This window comes from Glycine max, chromosome 10 (assembly GCF_000004515.6).
Source record: "Glycine max cultivar Williams 82 chromosome 10, Glycine_max_v4.0, whole genome shotgun sequence".
NCBI classification, from domain to species: domain Eukaryota; kingdom Viridiplantae; phylum Streptophyta; class Magnoliopsida; order Fabales; family Fabaceae; genus Glycine; species Glycine max.
In genome coordinates, this window is record NC_038246.2 from 30,228,298 (window position 1) to 30,242,836 (window position 14,539).

General features: G+C 30.8%; 1 protein-coding gene across 1 annotated transcript; it reads right to left on the reverse strand.

Annotated features, from left to right (window-relative positions):
• Positions 1-1,841: 1,841 nt before the first annotated feature.
• LOC100800042 (cucumisin) lies at positions 1,842-13,810 on the reverse strand. Its single transcript, XM_006590006.3, has 10 exons — positions 13,693-13,810; positions 12,843-12,934; positions 12,049-12,143; positions 11,715-11,949; positions 9,681-10,203; positions 3,902-4,005; positions 3,584-3,805; positions 3,265-3,376; positions 2,956-3,169; positions 1,842-2,372 (listed from the first exon to the last, which is right to left on the reverse strand). The coding sequence occupies exons 1-10, from the start codon at positions 13,777-13,779 to the stop codon at positions 1,846-1,848; spliced, it is 2,211 nt and encodes a 736-aa protein (XP_006590069.2). The 5' UTR covers positions 13,780-13,810; the 3' UTR covers positions 1,842-1,845.
• Between the last annotated feature and the right edge of the window lie 729 nt (positions 13,811-14,539).

The window sequence follows — 14,539 nt, forward strand, 5'->3', positions numbered from 1 at the left end:
TTCTTTTGAAACACTGTTGGACAATATTGATGGGAAATGAGCACTACCTGGGTGAAAGCAGTAGTATTCAGAATTGGGCACAGTAGATAAATGCATCAAACTGCGATGCTAATGAATTGATGATTCAAAATTTTGATTTAATAGTGCAATCTTGTGTTGCTTATCACTTTACCTTGACAACTATCCAGTTGATTTGATGTTAAGTTTTTATTCAATTGTTTCATGTCCTATCTTTTTTGTAATTGTGATCTAATTTGGTTTTATTATCCCGGAATTTTATACAACATCATGGTGTAACAGGTTGCAATTTTGACTGATCATCCTGTGTACTTTCTTCCTCACGATAATTGTCATTTAGGTTATTTTAATATAAATCAAGAAAAAATAATATTTTTTTTTCAATTCTAATTATAAGACTTTTTCGATTAATATATGTCGCTTAAAAAATAATTAATTTAATTAATCATATTAAATATGTCAATTATGTGTATTATTATTTTAATTTTTTTTAAATCTATCTACTTAATTATTTCTCATTAATATTTATAAAAAAAATAATTAAGTAAGAATATGTAGAAAAAAATAATTAATACATTTAGAAATTTTTTAAAAAATTATAAAATGAGACAAACGAATTTCTAAAAATGATCTTAATTAATATAATTAGGAACGGAAAGAGTAAATGAATAAAAGATAAAAATAATTTTACAAAATTAACTTTATGATCATTAATTAATTTTTTTGTTTTTATAGCCCTTACCGTTAATATTATGAGTGATATAAATGAAAAAAACTAATTATTATTGTATTAAAAAATTAAAATAATAATTATCTTTAGATAAGTTTTTTTTTCTCACACAACAATTATTATAGGACAAAGACTGTACTTGTAGGGTTATGCAAACGAGTCTGACTTCCTAGTTTAAAAAATGAGGTTGGCCTTGGAACCTCTGAGGTTAGAAGCCTCCCCAAGTCTCGATGTGCATGACAAATCAAGGAGTGGCCTTGAATGTATACCCTTACTAGGCATTGTTAAACCCTAGGGAAGCGTGATAAAGGGGAAGGGAAATGGTTAGGAGAGCGTGATCTGAATTTTCATTCTTCTCACAAGATATGATGTTATTCGTTTAGCAATCATCATTTTTTAGAAGAAAAAAAATAGATAATGAATTATTATATGCTGCAAAGGAGTTGATTAGATGAGACACAATTTGTCCACTTTCATTTTCTAAAACAAAAAAATATTAATTTGCGTTGTAGCATAATAATTCAATATTGACTAGTATACGAATAATTTCTTCTAAAAAAAGTCTACAAATAATTATGTAAGGTCAACAATGTGAAGCTGCATAATTATCCTCGGATAAGGCTTAATAGTATAAATTTGTAGAGTGCGAAAATGTTAAAGCAACACACCAATACTGTCATTTCTGTAAAATCTTGATTTTTTATTTATTTTAACTTATTAATTAACTTCTCTAAAAGAAATTATTAATTAACTAATCAAATATTGGCATATTTTTCATCAAATTTTCGTCCCATATCTTCTCGTAGCAATGCTCTTTATCCTCATGCCCGACATATTGTCACTTAATAGTGATATTGTGAATCATTTTTAAAACTTTTAAAATTTGTGAGAATTAGAAATAAAAAAATTAAGGACCAAAGTAATAAGAATTTATCCTTATAGAGGCTAAAAATATATTTAAATCTAACTTTAAATAACCCATACTAATTGACCACAGTAAAAATTCCATAAATACGTACTACAAATTTTAATTTATTAACTACAATTATTTTTTATTCAACATACACAACAATAGGCTCCTTACATGGGAATTATTTTTATGCAGCAAACATGACAATAGGACTCCTTACTATAAAAGTTCCATCATCCCAAATCAAAGAAGAAGAAACTATATCAAAATTAAGCCTCCCTTCAATCCTAAGGGTGAAGGACTTCTTTTGACCCACAAATGAGAAGGACAAAACATCTGGCTCCACTTTGAACTTCAAAAAAGATGAAGGTATAGTTACTCTAGCTTTATATGTTGATGTAGCAAATCCAACATTTGTAACGGTTCTATGAAAAACAACACCACTAAAAGATGTTGAGGTGTTCACTGCTACAGCAAAAGATGGGAGATTTAAATCCCAACCTATTCCATCACTGGGTTGTGTACAACTACTATTATCATTTGTAATACTTCTTAGCTTTTTGGTATCGTAACCTTGTTCACATAGAAAGTTGACATAATCGATTTCACTGGCATCATATACTAAGCCAGGATTCAATGCCTTGATGGGATGAATTTGCCCCGCACCATAAGCAAATTCGGCTTCAGGGTCAAGTGCAACACTCATTGGGGTAGCTATGTGCAAATAAGAAAGAACAACAATTAATGTCAATCATAACCATCATATTAAAATACATTCACGAGGAGGAAAATTTGATAGCATGACTAATTGATACTAATAAAATGCAATCATTTTAGCTTTTTTTTTAATTAACAACCACACAATTACTTAGTTCGAGACTTAATCATATTTAAAACTTCTCACCTCTCTTCAAGAATGTATTTCGTGAAAATTGAATTCCATATAAACTCAGCGTGTGTTGTCAACTGAGTTATATTTATCGTGTAAATTTTTTTAAAATATTGGATTATTAAAGTAAAACATATTAATATATATATATATATATATATATATATATATATATATATAAATGATTTTATTTAATTATCAAAGATAAATCAGTTTTACTATTTTTAAAAAAATATCATTCTCAGCTGCATGATCATTTGTTTTACATTATTTTTTCCCAAATTAATTTTACTAAAGTCTAATAATTTTTTTTTACATTGATTGTTTTTTCCTTATCTGAAAAAATAAATTGAAAGAAAAAAGTTCTTTAGCAATATTTATGTGATTTAGAAGTTGAGAACTCATTACCAGTAGTCATTAATGCTGATTTGATTGCGGCAGGTGACCAATTAGGATGAAAGGATTTGATATAGGCAGCTGCCGCAGTAGCATGAGGGCATGCCATTGAAGTTCCAGATTGTATGGTATAGTTTGCTATTCTCTTATCACCTTTAACATTAGAAGGAGGGACAATTGGTGACCATGCTGCTAAAATGTCAACTCCTGGAGCAGCTAAATCAGGCTACAAAATCAATAAATAATTAGATTAAGAAAACGATATTGGAAAATACAAATTATTGTGGATATTATAGTATTATATATATTATATAAAGTTACCTTAAGAATGTTTGGAGTGATTGCATTTGGTCCTCTAGATGAGAATGAAGCTATGTAAGGTGCAAATGAGTCTTTGCCTTCATTACTCTTAAATATAGTGGCAGTTGGATCACTGTAGTCATAGAATTTAATATCATATAACATATAGACTAAAGAAAACGACATGCAGTATTTTATTTTAATTTATTTTTATTAATAAATATTATTCATATAGAAAGATTCAAACCTCCATATCACTCTACCACCAAATTAACCACCTCATGACTCCCAAATGACATGCATTATATATGATCCTAACAAGAGAAAGAGTAAAATATACCTTGTTAGATTTATGTAAGATTGTATAAGTGCCCCATAATTTAGGCCAAGGTGAACTGCTGGCAATGCAAATGTATAAGCCACATCTTTTGACCTTGAACTTCTTAGTAAAATACCAGCTGCTCCAGAAACCAATCCCACAGATGTAGGACCTCGAAAACCATCACACAAAACAATCTTTCCTTTCACCAAATCCTCATCCAAAGAATCTTGCAGGCATAACCTAAGTAGTTATAATGTTAGAATGAAGTCTTGAAATTCAGTAAATAAAAGAATAACTTTTGTAAGAGAGATACTAGTAACTATATTTAGTTGTTACCTCGATATGGAACTATTGTATCCACCAGTGATATTGGGTGCATCTCCACCATAAATTAAAGGATAACTCTCATTTTTTAGATCAAACGTATTTACTGAAACTCCCTGAATATTGAGTAAATTAAGCTTCTGGGGTTAATTAAAAAAATTCACGATGTCAATCAGGAAGACTCACATGAAATGAAAGAATGGAAAAAGCGACAAAAAGCATCAACTCTACTAATGAACTATATTTAAAGGAAATCTAAAAATAGTATATTTAAAAATTATGAAATTATTGTATTAAAAAAATGAATTGTGTGCACCTAAAAAAATAGTTTAATTAAAATATTAATTAAGATGCTTGATTGATTTAGACAAATTAAATCGAGTTGTCTCTAAAACAAATAAAAATATATTTATCTTTAATTTAACTTAAAACATATCATATTTTATAGAAATCTCATAGAGAGAGAATATAACAATCAACATTGAGGTGAAGTGAGATATTATGCAGCCCAAGGAAAAATCACTTACACCTCAGTATATATAGACAGTTACATATTTGTAACTGTCAATTAACCTGAGTTAGTTAGTAACAAGTGTCATACATCTGTTTTAACATGTTAACTAACTAATTATAGACTAACTAGTAGCGGTAGTTTATACCTTTACAAATTTATTAAAAGCAAAAAGACAAGTATACTCTTATATACCCCTACAAGCTCATGAGGGGTTGGCAGAATGCTTTTCAACCACTTTGAGCTTGGACCTGTAAGTAGAAAAGTTTGAAGGAGTCAAAGTCTTTGTCAAAATATCAGCTTTCTAATAAATGGCAGGAACTTGAACCACTTGAAGTTGCTTCTCCAAAACTTTTTTCCTAACAAAGAACAAATCCAATTTCATGTGCTTGGTTTGAGAGTGCATAGCATGATTGTGAGCAAGAGCAATAATGCTCAGATTTTCTCAAAAAATGACTAGTGAGTGATGAGGAATGCGCAATTCTGACAACAAGGACCTAATACATGCGACTTTTGCAGTAGCTAAGGCTAGACTGTGATACTTAGCCTATGTATTGGACCTTGTAACAACAAATTGTTTCTTTGACCACTAAGAAACTAAATTGGAGCCAAAGAAAATGGTTGCACCAAAAGTAGATCTTCTATCGTCAAGATCAAATGCCCAGTTAGCATCATAATAGGCATGAATTGTAAAGGAAGGTCTAGTAGAGGGAGGGAGAAACTTCAAACCAAAGTTGGTAGTATCGGCTAGATATCTAAGAATTTGTTTTATTGCTCCCCAATGCTATTCTGATGGATTTGACATGTACTGGCAGACTTTGTTAACATAGAAACTAATTTCAGGTCGAGTGATGGTGGCATACTACAAGGCTCCCACAATAGACCTATATAAAGTGGGGTCAAAGAAAGGCTCATACCTTGACTTAGTTAACTTGCAGCCTCCAACCATTGGAGAAGAAACAAGATTGGTCTCATCCATTTTTGTTTTTCCCAAAAACTCTATAATGTACTTAGACTGAGTCAGAATTAAATCACCATTGGACTGAGGTCTGACTTCAATTCCCAGAAAATAGTTAAGACTCCCTAGGTCTTTGAGTGAAAACTCAGTGTTGATTTTGGTGACTACAAACTTGATGAATATAGGATTATTCCCAATGACAATAATGTCATATACACACACAAGCATGAAAATAACAATATTTTTTGGAATCAATGTAAACAAAAAGTGAGGGATCACACTTGTTGGACCTGAACTGAAACCAAAAGAAAAGTGGCCTTTAGTTTATCAAACCAAGCTCAAGGAGCTTGTTTGAGACCATAAATCACCTTATTCAACTTACAAACAAGTTGTTTGTTGGAATCTTCAAATCCTGGGGGTTGACTCATGTAGATATATTATTCAAGAACACCAGTGAGAAAAGCATATTGACATCTAATTGCTGAAGACCCCCCTTATGAGTTACAACAAGGGAAAGAAGAATTCTGAAAACAATTGCTTTGATGATAGAAGACAATGTCTCATTGTAATCAAAACCAAGTTGCTAGTGGAAACCTTTAGCCACTAGTCTAGCTTTGTATTTATTGACAATGCCATCAAGATTTTCCTTGACTCGAAAAACTCATTTGCAACCCACAGGAGATCTATTAGAAGGAAGACCTGGAGGGACCAAGTACCATTTTTCATCAAGGCCTCATATTCAATTTTCATAGCTGCCAGCCATTGTGGACTAGAAATAGCAGACTTTGTAGATTTGGGCTTAACATGAGCTAAAAAAATAGTGGGCTGCAACCTGGGTTTAACTACACCATCCTTGGCTTGAGTGCACATAAGATGAGTGTTAACAGGTTTGACAAGAACTGTTGGAGTGGGAGAAACTACAGTGGGTGTTGATGTTGAAGTTGATTGAGAGTCAACATCAGAAACAAAATCTGCTCCCACTGAAGATGAAATAGTGCATGAGGAATCATTATCCATTTGACCTATAGGAGTATGGTTGTCAAGAATGGAAGGAGTGACACCTGGTGGATGTGTAGAAAAAATAAGTAAGATCTGTTGAAAGGAAGAAACAATAGCAGTAGTGGAGGATACTGAGTTTTCTTCTCCAAACAACTTAGAAAAAGGAAAAGCCAACTCATAAATATCACATCCTTTGAAATATACATCCTTCCATCTTCAGCCAGGCACTTGTTACCCTTGTGAGAGAGAGAGAGAATAGCCTAGAAAAAAGCACTCTTGAGACCTTGGTTGAAGCTTATTCTGATTGTAGGGTCGTAGGAGAGGATAACAAGCACATCCAAACACTTTTAGGAACTTATAATTTAGGAGTCTGTTGAACAATTTTTGATAAGGCACCTCTTGATCAGAGGATGATGGAAGACAATTGATAAGATACACAACAGAAGTAACAACATGGTCCCAATACTCAAGAGACATAAAGGCTTGAGATAACATAGTGAGGGCAATTTCAACTACATGTTTGTGCTTCCTTTCCACAACTCCATTCTGATGATGAGTGTGGGGACAAATCAATTTGTGTTGCACACTAAGTTCTACAAGAAATTTAGTAAAGGGTATGTACTCCCCCCTCCTAGTTAGAATCAATAGCTTTTATAGGTAAATTAAATTGAGTTTTAACTAAAGTGTGAAACTGTTTGAATAGATCAAGAGTCTCAAATTTATTTCTCAACAGATAAAGCCAAGTGAAACGAGTGTGAGCATCAACAAAGGTTACATAATGGATGTAACCATTATTGGACAAGACAGGTGAAGGACCTCACAAATCAGTATAAATGAGGTCAAAAGGATTAAAATATACAATGAGAGAAGGGGAAGATGGAAGACAATGAGATTTTCCAATGCAACAGTGAAAACAAAAATCAGAACCTGTTTTATTCAAAATAGGAATATTACATAATCTAGATTCAAGTTTCATAGTGTCACCACTATGGTGACCTAATCTGGATTGGCAAGTGGCCAAGGAAAGAGGACTATTAGAAAGATTATTTACATGAGACACACTAGGATTGATTCTATTTACACTAGGTGAAACAAAATCTTGAGAAAAAGCAGTTGGCACAGGTATTGAGCTAACAACAAAAATGGTATTGACAGTGATAGAGAGCTTGAGTTGTTCTCTAGTTGACTGAAGCAAATTAGGGAATTGATAAAGGCCATTTCAACCTACCATCCCTTTAAGGAGCACCTTTTTAGAGACTTGAGATTTGACCAAACAAAATTCAGAATGAAACTCAAAAAGTAAAAAATTATCCCTACAGAATTGACTGACACTTCTTAAATTTTTTGTAAAGGAAGGAACAAATAAGAGGTTATTAAGAACAAATGGAATTTTGGGATTGAAAAGAGATGAGAAGGAGGATAAACTTGAAGAGTTGATATTCAAACCTTGACAATTACCAATTGTAATTTGGTCTGGTCCTTCAAAGGGAGTGGTTCGATGAATATTTTGAGAAACATCTGTGACATAGTGAGAGGCCCCTAAATTGGGATACCAACTCGAAGAAGGGGCTGAAGGAACACTTGTCAAATTAGCTTGAGGAAAATTAGTGTGCTGAGAATATTGATTGTATTAAGATTGATGAGACTGTTGTGTATGATGTGAATTAGTGGTCTGATTATGATTATTATAGTTCATGGCAGCATTGCAGAGTGCAAGGATGAGCCAAAACCTTGAGCAACATAAGCCCGAGGATGAGAATCCTGGTGCACCAAATTAGGGTTGGAATTAGGTTTTGCTTCTTCAACGAGATTAATCGAAGTAACGAATGAGGCAAGTGATTTCTTGCGAGTCATACGAGTCTCATGAGCCAATAGAAGAGTCGAGACTTCATCAATAGAGAGCGACTCAAACTTGCCACTCATAAAAGTGACGAGCAACTCAAATTCATCCGGTAAACCATTAAGAACTATGTCAACATGATCGGATTCAGACACACGCTCTCCAATCATTGAAAGAGAATCAATAATGGTTTGAATGCGAAACAAATAGTCATAAATAGAACTATTGTTTAGAAAAATATTGCGTTAAGTCATTACGGAGCTGTCTCTTTTTCGCATGAACAATGGAATGAAAGTGTGTGTGAAGCTTATCCAAAAGATGCCACGCAGCTTTGCAACCAACAAGCTGCAAATTAAAGTACCTCGGTAGAAATAGTTTATTGAAGCCACGACAAAAGGAGTTGATCATGTTGCTCCCAAAGCAGAAAATCAGACAAAACAACACTGACATCATGATCGGCAACGATGAGATATCGAGGCGGAATATGTAGTTCAATGAGGAGATGAAAAAGACGATGTCCTTTGAGAACAAGTTTAACCTGCTGACACCGAAGGAGATAATTGGAATTGGTAAGCTTCTGTGAAATGAAATGCGAAAACTCCTTTGCAGTGATAACAATTAAAGAACCTAGCGGAGAACCATTATTCCTAGGCAGAAGAGGGGGAGGAGGAGGAACAGAAGCGGAAGCCATGGAAGTCGAAATAAAGCTCTATGATACCATATAGAAATCTCAAAGAGAAAGATAAAATATCACAAATAGAATTGAGGTGAAGTGAGATATTATTCAACGTAAAGAGAAATCAGTTAAACCTCAGTATATATAGACAGTTACACAACGGTAACTATCGACTGACTTGAATTAGTTAGTGACAACTGTCACACAGCTGTCCTAATAGATTAACTAACTAACTATAGACTAATTGCTAACTGTAGTTTAGCCTTTATAGATCGATTAAAAAGAAAAAGACAAGTAGACCGAGTAACTATACTCCTATATATTTTAAGAAAGGGTCAACGTCAAAATTGTTTAGGGGAGATTATGAAGAAAAAAAATACTTAGTAAAGAAATATTAAATTTTTATGTACATACATAATGAATGGAGAAAAAGAGTTAAGCATTGAAAACATAAAATAATTTTATACTATCATTTAACTAATTTATTTAATTATGAAAAATTTGTTGACTTTTACCTATCTTAAAAGTCGTATCAATGATGCTTTATGATTTGACGACAATGTAAAATTATTTTATAGTATTATTAATGCATCATCATTTAATTCTAATGAATTTTATTATGATGAGTTTAAATAATGAACTTATCATTTCTATAGCAAAATGTTCATACAAAATAATGACTCTAAAGAGATAAACTATAAGAAAAGATTAGAGATGCAATACAAAATTATAGAAAAACAAAGTAAATTATAAGAAAACATTATATAACTATGGTGTAAGATTAAACATAATTATTGTCTAAATTACCTCATAGATTGTGCCATCACCCAATTGAACACGGGTAAAAAACTTTCTGTCTATAGTGCTAGCAGCTACAGAAAGTGACCATGGTGCATTTTTAGATATTGTATAAAACTCTGGACCACTATTACCAGCAGAAATGGAGGTTAGTATTCCTTTCTTCATTGCATGGAAAGCCCCTATGGCGAACACATCATTGAAATAGTCACTATATTCAACTTCTCTAGGTCCAAGTGAAATGGAAATGATATCAACACCATCTTCAATTGCTTCATCAAATGCTTGAAGGATGTCAGCATCATCACAACCACTTGACCAACAAGATTTGTATACAGCAATGCGTGCTGATGGAACTCCTCCTCTTGCAGTCCCTGAGGCAAGGCCAAAGAAACTTGTGGACTCAATAACTGAGTTTCCAGCAGCAGTGGATGCACAGTGAGTTCCATGCCCAATTGTATCCCTTGGAGATATGATGTCATTCTTTTCATATGAACCATCCATGCGAAAATATTTTGCTCCAATGATTTTACTGAAAATTAAACAAGTTGCGGAAGCATTCATATATAAATAAATTGCTAAAAATAATCTTTTAATAAATTTAAATACAATTTCTTAATGCTGATATTGTTGTTCTCCGTGGGATTTGTCAGATATGATTTTAGCGGTGTAAACACCATAACCTATGTTGACCATTATTAATCATGTGTATTTAGGGGCGGACATGAGTTGGGTTGAATTGGCTGAGGTATTTTTTTAGGGATTTTTTTTTTTCTAAGCCCAAAATATTTTCTCATACACCCAGCACTAAGATGAAAAAATTTGTGATACTTGCATTATTAGCTCAACACTCTAACTAACTGAATTAATAGGTCAATTTTGTTAAAAATAATTAATATTACTATATGTAACACTAAAATTTCCAATATATATTTGACACACATATAAGTTTATATAATTAATTTTGATCTAATAATGTATTTTTTTCCATATATAAATTTTTAGTAAACTTATGATTTTTATTTAAAATTAATATATATAAAAAAATACATTATTAGATTAAAATTAATCTTTATAAAATTTATTATATAATTTATATGTATATTAAATATATATTATAAATTTTAGTGTTATATATAATAACATTAATTATTTTTTAATATAATTGGTCTATTAATTTAGTTGGTTAGAATATCGTATTAATAACACGAAGATCACAAATTCAATACCTACATGGGACTTACGAATTTACAATCCGTAAACCTCATACCTAAGGACAATATTGAAATTAATGAAAAAATGAATGGCATATTGTAGAAACTCTGAGTGCAGTTTTATACCATTAACTCAAAATCTCATTTTCGACTACTACTATAATATGAAACCTATTCCATTCCAAGTTAAAATTAAATAATGTATTAATTTACAATCCAGTAATCATTGATCAATAGTCTTAAAATGAAAACATAGGATAAATTTGGCTGGGTTATCAAGCCCAAATTCTAAAGATTTTTTTATAAAAACGATAAAGGATAGCAACAAAATAAAATCTGAGATTCAATCCAAACTCATTGTGTATTTGCTATCCGAACCAATGAACCATACCAATCCAAATTTTAATTTAGTTTAAATTGGTTCAGCATCACTGGAGTATCCATTGATTCAGACCAATGATCACCCCTAATTTTACTAAGGTAAGCTCCAATTTTTATGAAAAAACAACACTAAAAGTATCTAAGAATGAATCTAATTTTTGTCTATAACCTTTCTAAAATGTGTGAAGGAGTTGACTTTAAGCAACTAAACATGAAAATATTTTTACCGAAAAAATATATGAAAATATTAATTTACTAGAAAGAAAACATTTATTATACTTTTGTATTTTTGTATGTAATAAATACTTTTAATTAATTTCAACATGAATAAATCTCAATTTTGATTGCTTAAAATCAGTTTTAAGGTTTTCTTTAAAAAAGAAAGCAGTTTATAAGGTTTGAAGTTAACAAAATGCTATTAAAATGAGCGTGTAACAATATTATGTACTTGTTGCAGGTGAAGTTATGGCAAGTGCCTTTCCATTTTTGTGGTGGTGGACCAAATCCTTCGTCATCAAAGCTATCAGACTCCGGCCAAATTCCTGAATCTATTACTCCAACAATTATATCACTCTCTATACTTGTTCTCTTGACATTCTGAGATAAGCCTATGAAGTCCCATGACCTTGTTGTATGAAGTTCGTTCTTTTTGTTTGGGAAAACAGAAACAACACCATCCAATTCTAATTAACACATATAAAAAATTGCACATCAAAATAAACACATGCAAGAATTTATAAGTGATATAGATAAATATATAGTGAGAGAGAGATAATGCATACCTGCCATTCTCACTGCTTCCTCTTCTGTTAGCTTTACAACAAATCCATTAAAACTCTTCTTGTAGCTATGTAGCAAAGCATCCGGTGCAAATTTGCTGGATGGATAAATGCCATTTGAAATTGTAAATATTATAATAAAAATAAAATACTTTTTTAATTGATAAAAACATTTTCATAAAACTATAATTACTATAGAATTCTAACTAAAAAAGAAATCCTAAAAAAAAAACAAAAATGAAAAAGCCTTTGTTGTTTGTCCAGGATCGAACTGGGACCTTTAATGTGTAAGACTAACGTGATAACCACTACACCCCAGCAACTAGAGAGCTATTTTTTGTAATATAGAAAAAATTGTACTAATTCATCGTTGGACATTCTATTTAGTCCACTTCGTATAACTTTATTTAATACAAATCAAATTATTAATATAAATAATACACATAACAGACTAATCCTAACAGATAACTCCGTTCATATAGAAAACAAATTATGGGTATTTTTTTGACAAAATTAACTTATTAAATACTAAGTGTTTAGTTAAATTAACTTGTTGAAATAATTGAAAAATATAAAATAATTAAAAAATAATAAAATTATAATTTGTTTAAAAAGATAAAAAAAATATTGAGAAATTATTAAAATAAACTTGTTTATTAAGTCAAAAGAGTTTTTCAAAATAAAAAAATAGAAATTAACTCGAATGTGTTTTCAAACATAACTTATATTATCAATGTATATATATTGTTGGTGAATTTATATGCATTCAAACATAAATGAATATGCAATTGAATAACCTGCCGAGGATATTTTGAACCATACTGATGTGAAGTGATTCTGCGGATTGAATTACTCCCTTTGGATGATCACCCATGTAGACAATGTAGGTCTGCGTAAAATATATCATATGATCAGGTGTGAGAAAAATTAGAAAATAATACGATCAAAGAAATTAAGAATTCAGACACAATAATTCAGGTATGCAGAACGTAATCAGCGAGTAAATAAAAACAGGCCTGGGTGCATATTAATTATTGAAAAATAAATATTTCAGCCGGCCTCTTAAATTTTTAAATAGTTTTTATATATACTGGCATCCAAAGAAAATTAATATGTATGATAAGTTTTTTTATTTATTTTATTTTAATAATAACTACTTACAAGTTATACTTATCGATCATGATTTTAGTGGTTAAACTCAATTTTAAGATAGTTTTTTTACTCGTTTTGAAAATCACCCAAACTTTTCTTAAACATTAATAACATTTATGGACATAAAAGTGGGGTTTCCAAAAGAATTGATAAAATTAAAAGATAGCGATTAGATTTTTTTTTTGGAAGATGTTTATAAAAGTTCTCAGATCGAAAGGATTGAAAAAGTTAGGGGAAAACAATAAAAAAGACAAAGTAAAGTCTTTTATTTTCAAAAGATTATTTCTTCGAGAGAGATATATATCATTTAAATGCTTGTTTGGGAAAGATTATTTTCTAAAAAGCAATACATACGCTTGTATAAAAAACTCTTCTAAGAAGGAAAATGAAAAAAAAAAAACAAATTGTTATTGCTTTAAAATAAACTGCACCAAATAAATACAATATTACTACTTTGGAAGTTAAGTAATTAAAAATGAAAGACATTAAACTTACCTTTTGGTCATCTTCAGAATATGTCTGAGTCAAAAGAAGAACACATGAAAGTACGAGGAGGAGATGCCACAAGCTCAGAGAAATCATCTCTCTAATTAGATGAAATGATTAATTGCCAAGCTCTGATTACAGCCAAGTTTTGTACCAGGGTTTATATAAGGGAATGATGTGAACTGCTAGAGACTTGGCTCTACCAGCTAGTCACTTCACACACATTAATTGGGAATACTAATAAAAACATGTAATTAATTGGATGTTATCTTCCTGATAACTTCTTTTTTTTTTATATTTTTTTATTATATTTTATTATTATAAAATAAGTCAAAATAATTAACATTGTGTTTGATTTAAGTGCAACTTGATTCAGATTTTTTTAAGCACGCACTCGAATGATATTTTTTAGATAAAAATAATTAAAAAGAAAAGATTTCATTAAATATAATTAGTCGGATTTTGTTAGAGATTAATAACTAATAAAATCGTACTTTCCAATGATAACATGGTTTGAGAATGAAAAAAAAAAAAAGTCATGAGAAGAAAGATGAATTAGTCAAACCACACGATTTCTAATTATCCGTAGAAGACGTCCATTTTTTTTTTTTTGACAACGGAAGATGACGTCCACTTAGAGTCGAGAAGGAATAAGATTATAAAATATATCAAATTGGTGTTGGCTGACGTTTTTTCTAAGTAACCATCGACTAAGATGTTATACTTTCTTGAATATTTCATACATAAGTACGTACGTACTATACCTTTTCTTTTATTAAAGAAAAGAAACTATCAGATAATCTAACAAATAATATAAAGAAAAGCGAATTTGCAACTAAAATATTTTCTTTTGTTT

Excerpts from the sequence above, each read along its gene's own strand:
- LOC100800042 (XM_006590006.3), bottom strand. The coding sequence starts at position 13,779 with ATGATTTCTCTGAGCTTGTGGCATCTCCTCCTCGTACTTTCATGTGTT. Across the intron at positions 10,204-11,714 it reads CATAACTTCACCTGCAACAA|TAAAATCATTGGAGCAAAAT; the intron begins GTACATAATATT and ends TTTAATTTTCAG. Across the intron at positions 3,377-3,583 it reads TCTTACATAAATCTAACAAG|TGATCCAACTGCCACTATAT; the intron begins GTATATTTTACT and ends CTATGACTACAG.